Below are 11500 nucleotides of genomic sequence, written 5' to 3'. Positions count from 1 at the left end.
GGAGTTATAGCGTCAGGAAGGAAAACTCGACTTATTTTTATATAATAGATATTGGTTTGTAGTACATGCTATGTATCAGAGATGGCGCTGTATGTGAAAAATGATTTTCCCTGTTTTCCTGCTTTTCTGTTGAAATTTTTCCAGAATTTTGGTTGCTATAAACCTCACGGAGCCCGAGACCTTTCCAACGAATACAAAACCGTGGAAATCGGTTCGTGCGTTATGGAGTTATAGTGTCAGGAAGGAAAACCCGACTTATTTTTATATAATAGATCAAATGACTTGAAATTGTTGACCTGTGAAAAGGTTCAGTTGACTAAATACCATGTAAAGGAATTCCTTTAAACAATTGTTTATAAACTGCAGTTCGCTGGAATGAGAAGATCACTTACGAAACCACGTTTTCCAATTTCTTTATCTAAATCTAAGTTTATAACGAACATTTAAAATTTCTTATCTAGTTGATTGCCACATTAACAGTCTTAAAAGTACTTTATTTAATTAAATCAAGATTAATGGCTTCAGTGTCACATCAATTACTTTTCCAACATTCCTATGCCTTGCCGATCCTAATAAAATTAGAAATGTGTAATAGATCAGCACAGAAACGGGTTAATCGAAGCGATAAAAAATGCTTATGTATAATATTATAATTTATATGCACGATATAAACGTCACTTAAATTGATTAAAATTGTTATCAACTAAAAACAATAGAGAATAGTGAAAAATCACAGTTTGCTCACACATCACGGAAACCTGAACTATGTAGAATTCAAAAATTTAGTAACAGTTCTATCAATAAATTTTATATGACTGTTCTATACATATTTGTGTTTCTATAGACCTTAATGAAATATGCGAATATCTCAAATAATTATTATAATCTAGATAGTCAAATAATAATGTTTACATTCTGGGCTTAAATGAATCCGCGCTTAGCTGTTCAATTGCTAATGACTTACAGTACGACACCGAAGGGGAAGCAATAGGAGCAAAACTCTATGGGCAAAATGCTCAACCGTTTTCGCTATGGATGCGTTCTAAAGTTGGATGTAACGCAAAGCTTGCCCGTGCATGCATGATCGACCGCAAAGGCGTTCGCGTGGTCGAGGCGCAATGTTGGCGTGAGTAGGAGAGACTTCTCCTCTTTCGCTCGCAAACAGATTGCAGCAGGAAACTCGTTGCTAAACGTCTCTGGAATGCTTGGAAAGTGATCGTACAATGATCTGGACATTTACCGATCTTCGAGCCCCTCCCCGATGATCAGCGATTTACGTTGTCCTTTTTTGCGGTTTGATCGCTTGCCGAAGATCATCTTATTCGACGTCCATTTCCTCTCGTTACTTTCCATCCGTTGAAGGGAGAATTCAAACGAGATCATTAAAATGTTCCACGGAATTTGAGCCGGAAATAAAGTAAATATACCTGTTATGAAATACCCCTGAATTGTGACCTTTTGCTGAAACAGTAGCATAAATATAATAATACAATGAAAACTAAATGAAGCATATGAAATGAATATAAAAGATTCTATTTATATCACTGAATATTGTTCTTTGTAATCTCACTCACGTAAACACCGTTATGTAACAGCCAGCTGTAAACATAAATGTTTATTCGAATACGGGCGTTTTTACGCAAGAATATATGTTCCATATTCTGTACCTCAATTTGTTCATTGTTCCGATTTATGGAACAATTCCACCGCTATGCTTACGGACAGCTTAGTGGAATTAACCTTTTAATTATTAACGTAAATAAGTTCACTCAATCGGCTGACATTTTTACATTTTCTACTTCCTTTAAACAACTTATGTATCATACGTCGGCGATTAATTAATTGACATTACATATTACATATTTGTTCTTTTTCTTTTTTCTCGATTAATAATGTATCTAAAGGACTTGGTCAGTGAAAGTAAATAAATAGTTTGCTCTACGAGTGGGTTAGTACACGTGTGCATTCGTCCAGTTAATATATCCGTTTGTTAACCTGTATACTTCAAAATACACTGGCAACCGAGTACACGTGCAGTTATTATACACGTGTTTTAATTCGATTATCAAGTATGCCAATACAAGTCTTATTATTTTACAGAGACACGTAACAAAAATTAATGGTAGTGTCTACTGAGATAAAGTAGTAAAAGTAGGTAAGAAAATAAATAAAAAAAAAGATTGCGAGTTATATGGAAATAACCTAATTTTATTAAAATTTTGTATTTACACAAAGAAGATCATATTGTGTTCACTGTATAAACGAATTAGGAAAAGTGTATATTAATTACACATATTTATGTATTAAAAAGTACACGGGTTAATATATGAATATATTAACAAGTGTATACTCAATCGCCGTTCGAAACAGAGATCCCTAGTTTCGAACTTTCAGTTTGCAGTTTTGTGCAACTTTTTCCTGGTTACATTTTACCGTTCTTCGATCAGTCCTACTGTCGAACACTTTGTGCAAGACGTGGCTGCGCCTGATTTGTCTGAAACATTTAACAATTTGTTGATAGGATATGAGTTTTTCTTTCATTAAAATAACGATTTATCTTTTTTCATTTGTTAAGCGTTTGACTTTCGTCATTTATGAAGTAATTTCATGAAAAACAGAATAGAATGTATATCTCAACTGAAATATTAATTTATAAGAGAAAATGAACGTAGCCTTTTCACAAAATAATAAAACAACATTCATAGATTACATTGAAATGGAATACGTTACAATTTATGTCTTGCAGATAAAAATTACAATAAACTCGAAAGTATTCATTTACTTTCCTGTCTTCTGAAAATTGTTGATATAAAGAAACAAAATGACACTTAATCATTTCTCATAAATATAGCAATTGTTGATAACTGTTAAATGGAATATCAGTGTCAAATATTCTTCATTGTTGCAAATGGCGTTTAGCGTACATTTAAATTAAAACTATTTAACCGTTACGCATCGTGACGTTCATGTACTTTTGTTATCCACTGCATAAAAAATTATGCTTCGTGCAAACTATGTACAGTGAATCAAAAAAGTATTCGTACACCTAGTTTTTTTGCAATAACTTTACACAAACAAATGGTACACAAACAAAAACTATTTCGATTAAAAGTCTACTATGTACAAAGATGATGTGCAAATGAAGAATTTTTATTAACGCATAACAAAAAAATAATGCAGGAAATACAAATATTTAACAGCAAAAAATGTATTCGTACACTTATAATTGGACTGCTAAATTTTAAGAAGCACACATGTATTCTAGAAATACTGACCAAAACGTAAACAGCTGTTTGTTTACATAGTAGCATTGGCCTGTACTGTGTCTCTAGTGCATCTTTGAACTCGGTACAAGCATCATGACAGCGAAGAAAAAGTGAAATTCCAATATCGGTGCGAGATCGTCTTATTTTCCTTCGAAAACGTGGGGAGAGTTATAGAAAAACTGGTAAACAGCTGAATTTAACTTTTACAACAGTGCAGAGGAAGCACTGTTCAACTTCAGGGAAGATTGTGTGCTCTCAAACCGTACGAAATATTTTTCACTCTGCTGAAATATATGGCAGAGTTGCAAGAAAAAAACCATATATTAATAATATAAATAGAGAAAAGCGTCTTGGTTTCGCTAAAACGTATGTAAATAATCCCATCGAATTTTGGAAACGTGTTATCTTCTCGGATGAGTCTAAATTTAACATTTTTGGGTCAGGTGGGAAGAGATTTGTTTGGAGGAAACCTAATACTGAGCTTCGACAAAAGAATATTAGACCAAATGTGAAACACGGCTGAGGCAACGGAAAGATATGGGGCTGTATGACGTACAGTGGTGTTGGAAACATTACATTTATCGATGGGATAATGAATACCACAAAGTATATCGAGGTGTTGCGGGGCAATTTAGAAGAAAGTGCAGCAAAATTAGGCCTGATTGGAAATTACCACTTTCAGGAAGATAACGACCCAAAACGTACAGCAATAAGAAAACGAGAATGGGTACTATACAATGTCCCTAAATAATTAATTACACCACCAAAGTCCCCGGTTATTAATCCAATAGAGAATTTATGGCACCTGTTGGATATAAAAGTAAGAAAAAAAAATATCTAATAAATCGGACCTACAAAGAGTAATTTTAGAAGAGTGGCAAAAAATATTACAAGAAACAACTCAAAAACTGGTGGAATCTATGCCAAGAAGACTGGAAGCCATTCTTGAAGCTAAAGGAATGCATACAAAATATTAATTGCAATAGAGTACTGCAATAATCATAAACTTTCAATTATAACTGAAAGTGCGCGAATACTTTTTCGGTTCTCAAATTCTTGTATTTCTTGCATTACTTTCTTGTTATGCGTTATTCGAAATTCTTTATTGGCACATTATCTTTGTACACAGTAGACTACTAATGGAAATAGTTTTTGTTTATGTATTATTTGCTTGTATGAAGTTATTGAAAAAAGACTAGGTGTGCGAATACCTTTTTGACCCACTGTATATACATATATCAACTTCTTCATAATCACTTTACGAAATACATAATCTTGCAAAATACGTAGTAGTATTTTAATGGAAATATTATTTCTATAATGTACACGGTTCTGACGATTAGAAACTGCAGACCTTTCGGTGCGATAGTCACTTGAGACAATTAATTCGGTTCTGTGAGCCGGCACTTCATCGCTTTCGTAGATAAAATGGATGACAGAAAGAATCATTAATTCTCATTCAGTCTTTTTTTTTGTTAAGTTATCCATTTTCTAATCGCTGTGTTACCATTCGTCTTGCAGGTTATCGCGATGCGTCTGTTCAAACGGCAGTCCTCTGATACCAGTCCGCAGTTGGTTTCGGCAACACCGTTATCACAAGATGGAACGGCGCCTCCGGCAATTGTCGCCGAGGATTCTGACCGAACGAGGAAGAAAGATCAAGACGGGACTGACGACGGGTCGGAACGAACTTCCACCAAAGAAGTAGCTAGCGATCCCCAGAAACCATCTTTGTCACAGACAGGCATCGCCAATCGCAAAGGTAACGATTTTAATCCCTTGCACTACGACTTATTTTACGTTGCATTGATTAGCACTTATTTCTTCTTAATATTTTCCTTAATAAGACTGAATCATTTTTGTTTATTGTATTGTCTTTATTCACTTCCGTTTCTAGACTTTGATAATAGAAAAATTCAATTTGATTTCGATTTATAAGAAATTAATAATATCCATATTTAGTCGATCGCACGTAGAATCTTCGTCACGAGTCTGACTCGTTATTATAGTGCAAGGGATTAATAAACGTGTGCATTGAGTATATACAGATCGAGGTTTGATCTAGAAAATCTTTTTTAAAACTTCGTTTCTGAAAGCATTACATTGACATTTTCAGTTTTATTTTTTATATACTAATAAATTTGAAATTGCAATAGATTTTTAATAGAACTTCGATAGAAAACTTAGTTATGGAAGAAAGTCGAGCAGTTTTATTCGATCAATATTGCCTGTACTTATAATAAAACTTTAAAGTGAAATATCTCAAGAACAAAAACTCATTCTGACGTACAGTATGAGGCTCTTGTTATACTGTACAGGGTGACAAAATAAAAACAAAATTTGGCCTAACATTGTTTTATTCGGAGCTCTGTATTTAGAAAAATCGACTTTAACACTATTTCTGCTATTTTTATACAATATCTAATTTGGGACTGTTTCGCTTAGTGTTCAGCTTTTAGAAAATGAAATATTGTACTTATTGATTGCTTAGAACAACAAAAATGTAACAATCCACTAACAAGAGTGAATCGTCAGACTATTCGAAACAAGAACGTTTGACGAGATCCCAATATTTGTAATCACTCCATTGGGAGACAAAAATTAATGTTACCTATCCATTTCGCAGGAATTTCAACATGGGGAAGGAAAGTAGGTCGAAGATGGGATCAACTGAAGAGATCGGATAGTTCAGAACTACTTTCAGTTTCGGGTCGAAGAAGGCGATGGAGTCCGAATCGGAAAAGCTGTGGCAATGTAACAGACGAGAAAGAAAAGGTAAATATTCTATTTTCAGGGTTATGTGACTTTCAACAACGATTGTAAATATTTATACATATACGGATTAGTGTAAACATAAATATTATTATTCATTCTACCACTGAACGTTTGTTAAAATATTTATATTGCTGGACCAACATCCGCACATACAAATTCAATTAAAGCTTAATAATCATCGATCTATACTATATCTGATTAAGACAATTGTACTAATATACAGTCACTCACTAAAATATTCGAACATTCTTTAAAAAAGAATAACTTTTTAATAATTGGACAAAATGACTTGAATCTTCTTTGAGATGATAATCTTTGCATATATTCGCGTTTATATAAAAGTTTTTAAGTCTATAACGAAAGCATGAACAATGCGTTTTTTATATCAAGCTAATTTCATCCAAGTCAATTGATCTTGTCGTAATTGTAATTAATTATATTGTTATAGTTATAATAATTGACACTTATGGAGATTTTAACATCTTTCAATGTCTGTATTAAAGTTTCAGCATAAATGTATGTTGCCGAAAACACATTGTTTAAATTTTCATCATACGTTAGAATAGATATTTTTTAAAATGTTTCTATTTTATTGGTCATTCTAACTAATTGATTTATAAGAAATGCCATAAAAGCAAAGTGTTTCTAATAAAAAATCCATTTTTATGAGCTGTTAGCAGACTATGATGAAATTTATCCAATGATCACTTCAGCGATGGTTAAGTACAAAATATCTAGCATCAAAATGTTTTGGGAAGACATTTTTTTAATGTGTCAACTGTCACACCAATGTCCGTAAATAATCAAATTGGAGTTTCTAGTGTAGTAAGAAAATTATGCCTGACTTGGCGGTCAGCGTGTTAAACGGAATACATTCGTTATAATAGAAATATTATAAGTGTAATCAAGTATAAACAAAGTATTCACTCCCTATTTCTATCTACAACAATGTTTTTATTCTAGAGTGTAAGTGTATCTTCATCGGAACCACCAAAGCCAAAGAGAATCTCCAGAGTGGAATCCTTGAGAAACTTATTCAGAAGTAGCGAGCGGAATAATAATTTCCTAGGCAGTGATGTATCGACAAGAAACGTGACGATTCAAGAGGAGGACGTCACTTGCATCAGTCATTACACGATGGAAAAAGCTTTGAGCGAGGGTGCGTTGAAGAGTACACCCTTCCGAGTCAGTTCGGATGACAGTCAGTTAGACCGTGGTACACTTCTTTACGAAAAGAAGAAGCATTTGAGTCGCAGTATACACGATCTTCAGGAGCAACAACGCGTTTTGGATTTTATTTTAAAGAATCAGGATATACTAAAGACGCAAGAAGGTTCGGCGTTAGCGAAAGAGACTTTAGACAAAACTAGGCGAAACGTCAGTCCAAAACGAACTAGTCAGCCAACATCGGATACCAATAAAAGCAGCGTATCGACGCAGACGAAAGAGTTCCTTAATACTCAATTGAATAACATTAAGAAGAATTTGTTTAATATTCGAACAATCGGTAGCAGCGAATGTGATAAGTAAGGATTTTTTTTTGGTATTGTTTACTTAGCCATGTCAGAACAATATTGTCTCATTTTGTTAACTTATTTGCTCTTGTTTACAGAACTGACGTGTCAAGATCCTGTCCAACAACAGGCTTGGAAGATCTGCTGAACAACTTGCGACTAGGCTGCGATGAAAGCGGATATGATTCGGACAGTACCCGAGCTGGAGCAGATTCTCCGGATAGCGAGAACTCTGTACCACCAATGTTAAAACCCCGCAGCTTCTCTATAACGTCAGAAGATTACCATGGAATCGATTTGTCATTGCCAATGAATATGCCGTGTAATACAGAAGCGGTAACGGAAGCTGATGAAATCGAGACAAGATCTTCCCGTCTCGACGAAACTGTTGTTCTTGAAAAGAGTCTCTTAAACGAATCCACAAGAACGAACATGACTGCACTGGCGTCGGACGGAGATGACACGGATAGTTGCGACGATGACACTTTCGAAGGATTCACAGAATTTCAAATGAATTACGCTGCGCAGTATCCAAAGTATGATAACATTTTGAGAAAATGCGATACTGATCTTTCAAAAACATTCACGTCACATCCATCTTCAGCGAATAATAAACTTGGAGAATCTAAAACTTCTACATCTGAGAACAGTGAATTAACTAGGATACCAGAGAAAGGTACACTTCCTAAATCTGTGCCATCGATGTCATTTTCGCAAACAATAAAGATACAGAAACCACAGAAAGTAACCAGGTCCCACATACCATTGAAATCTAACAAATACAGAAGTCCTAGCAATCTTATTTTGTTAGACAATGCAGCCTCCCCGTGCAAGGACAGTCCGCCTGCATCAAAGATTAGTGCAACGGTCTCGACCGATCCGCTACAATATTACAGCCCAAAAAGAACGCGGTCGAATATGGAACGCGATGACATAGCCACTCTTAGTAATAAAGTGAAGAGACCCGCGCACTCAACGCAAGTCGAACAAATTGCGCCTCTTCCTGCTACGCTGACAAAGACTCTTATTCGTCGAGAATTGAAGACAATGAAACTTTCTATTGACAAGCCGGAAAGTCTCGGTATCTCTGTAGAAAGGCGTGAAGCCGTAAGACCATTTTACGTGATCTCGAAGATGGACGCAAACGGAGAAGCCGCGAAGTCGAAGCAATTTAGGATCGGCGACGAGATCGTACGCGTTTGCGGGCGTAGGCTGCGCGGCATGTCAATCGCGGAAGCTAGAAAAGCTCTGCACGCCTGCATAGGAACTGTAGAATTGCAAATCGCAAGAGAGCCGACTTTCACATTCGGGGAGGAATTGGGCGATACATGGGGTGATATTTTGGTCCGCACTCGAAGCGACTCCGAAGTGTGGACACTGAAGGAAGAGAAATTGGCAGATAGTCCGGTGTCTATCGAAACTATCACACAGGAAGATTCGTCCAAGTGCACGAAGGACGGAAATAATTTATCTTCGAATGTGTTGGAGCGGAATGAAAGTGAACGGGAGGTAAAAAAGGAATCAGAACAAAAGATGACTGGTATGAGAAAGTTTCAGGTAGTGCGGAAACGTAGCACAAATCCGGTTTCCTGTCCGAGAAGAGCGACTAGCCTATCAATGGATTTGTTGACCATTACGCTGGAAAAGGGCTCTGGAAAAAAATTAGGGTTCTCTATCGTCGGAGGATCGGATAGTAATAAAGGATCTATGGGTATTTTTGTAAAGGACGTTATGGCTGGTGGTCAAGCGGCTGAAGATGGCACTCTTAAAGTGGGGGATGAAATTCTAGCAATCAATGGAACATCCATGGATGGACTGACGCACGCAAAAGCTCTACAAACATTCAGAGCTGCAAAAGTTGGAAAGATGATCCTCCACGTGGGTCGTCGAGACCCAACGCACAAACGGTTGTGTTACAGGCGATAGTATTGATGGTTATAATACTGGGTTAGTTTTGGTGCTTTGCTTTATTAGAAAACATTTTAACAAATCTGTTTAGTCGATACGTGATGTGAGTCGTTTGTACAATTATATCGAAATTAATATTTAGACTGAGACTGTATAACATAACCAAAGTTGCATAATACGTACATCTACAAACGAAAAACACAATTGTGTACGTACTATGCAACTTTGGTTATGTTATACAGTCTCAGTCTAAATATTAATTGTTTTCTGTGGAAAACAATGTATTTTTGAACATTGTAGTTCACTCTAAACATTTAATGTTAAGCAATAGCGTGTTAACAATTTTTTTCACATATATCACTTGTCGACTATAAGATTCGATTAGCGCAGCATAATATCTAATGGAGCTTTGCTTTGGGACGAATCAAGGTTCTTCAGGTTCTGGAAATCATGGAAAATTTAGAACATTGAATAATTTTTAAATTACATATTAATAATTTAATGGGAATATCGTTATGTAAATTGTGACTTATGCAATCATAAAATATAAATATCGTATATATTTATTCACAATATTGAATAATAAGAACAAAAGTATTTCAAACTGAGAAAAGAACCGAATAGTGTGTAACTTAAACTAATGACAATATTTCTAACAAATACTTTATTTTAATTTATAATATAAAATGATTATTGTTGCAGATACATCATTCAATCAAAGTCTTATGATTGTCTGGACAAGTTATCGGAAACCGGAGACGAATGAAAGGACCAAGATGAATCGGATAAATCAAATGGACCACAAAAGATCTATACTACCTGTATTAGGTTTTTAACATGTCAATCGAATCTGTTTTTGTAAAAGTTATATGGTATGTGTATGTATAAATCAGAATCTGTTATTATAGTTCATGAACGTGCATCATAAATATTCACTTATTACATTGCGATAGTAATCTCGAACGATTTACTTTTTCTTCGATGCAAATGTGTTTTCCATGCAATATGTCATCAAATTATAGAAAAATATTTAATGAATTATCCGTAACCAACGTGTCGTGCATATAAATTGAATGTTCGAGCTTTATAGTAACTGTTTCTTTTTTGTGACAGTAATTGTGATATCGGTTAACCATATGTTTAACTAAAGAGAAGACGTGAGTATTCCTGTAAATCTGCTTCAGACTAAAGTAATTAATTATTTTGCGGGTAACGTGTAATTTTTATTCGAAAATTGAGATCTACAATAATCAATTCTTAATTATGTTCTACTTAACAAATTGAATTTTTTCATGATAATTTGCAATATAGGTCATTTTAAGAGTTTCGCGATTAATATGTTATATTTTTGTGAAAGACTTATTTGGTTCGAATGCGTTTTGTATTGTAGCGTAAGCAGATCATTATTGATCGCAAGTGTAAAAATAATAACTGTAAAGAAATTATATAGAGTCATATCCCGTTAGATGTAGAACGCTAACACGTTGGATTATGGCTGTTTAATTTAGTGTAGTGCGGATTTAACGTATGTTTCGTATGAAACATATTATTTTGTTTAATACGTGCTATACAATACGAAACGGATATGATTAACTAGGTTGAGTACTCATCCTTTACTCACTACTCAATTAGTTATAAGCATAGTACATAGATCACTTATAATTTACCGTTTAAGCTACTGAGATTGACATTTAGAATGTCTACCTGAGAAATGCTGTGATCTTCATTGTAGTCGCATTAGCTGGTATCGTACAAACTGTATTTAAAATAAACTTGGTTTTGTTAATGAAAGAGTGTATACGGTTCATTTGTTTTCTGTATCAAGTCAGACACTATCGTGTACATGTATGCTGGCTTGGACACTGGAAAATTCACAAAATGCAAAAATAAATTTGAACTACACAAGTATTTTGCATCTATTTGCGATAAAACTTTTATTAAAACTCTCATTCTGCAATGTTCGATTACATTGCGTTATTAACACATTTATCTATTTTTAAATTGCTTTCGATTGCAAATCTAATACAATTTTCTACT

The 11500-nt window shown here is 34.7% G+C and overlaps 1 protein-coding gene across 3 annotated transcripts in view; it reads left to right on the top strand.

Moving 5' to 3' along the window:
• LOC144467949 (uncharacterized) overlaps positions 1-11230 on the top strand; it is a 40783-nt gene extending 29553 nt beyond the window's left edge. For 2 of the 3 annotated variants that reach the window (XM_078176979.1, XM_078176978.1), the window contains exons 2-6: positions 4788-5028; positions 5893-6041; positions 7005-7567; positions 7654-9462; positions 10166-11230. In XM_078176979.1, the coding sequence (XP_078033105.1) occupies positions 4797-5028; positions 5893-6041; positions 7005-7567; positions 7654-9462; positions 10166-10229 (2817 nt within the window). In that variant the 5' untranslated portion in view covers positions 4788-4796 and the 3' untranslated portion in view covers positions 10230-11230. Of the gene's footprint in view, positions 1-4787; positions 5029-5892; positions 6042-7004; positions 7568-7653; positions 9503-10165 lie in introns of all 3 variants that reach the window. The other variant, XM_078176980.1, reaches the window with a different exon arrangement.
• Positions 11231-11500: the final 270 nt, after the last annotated feature.

The sequence above is a fragment of the Augochlora pura genome, chromosome 3, assembly GCF_028453695.1.
Source record: "Augochlora pura isolate Apur16 chromosome 3, APUR_v2.2.1, whole genome shotgun sequence".
NCBI classification, from domain to species: Eukaryota; Metazoa; Arthropoda; class Insecta; order Hymenoptera; family Halictidae; genus Augochlora; species Augochlora pura.
This window is presented reverse-complemented; position numbering and strand designations above follow the sequence as displayed.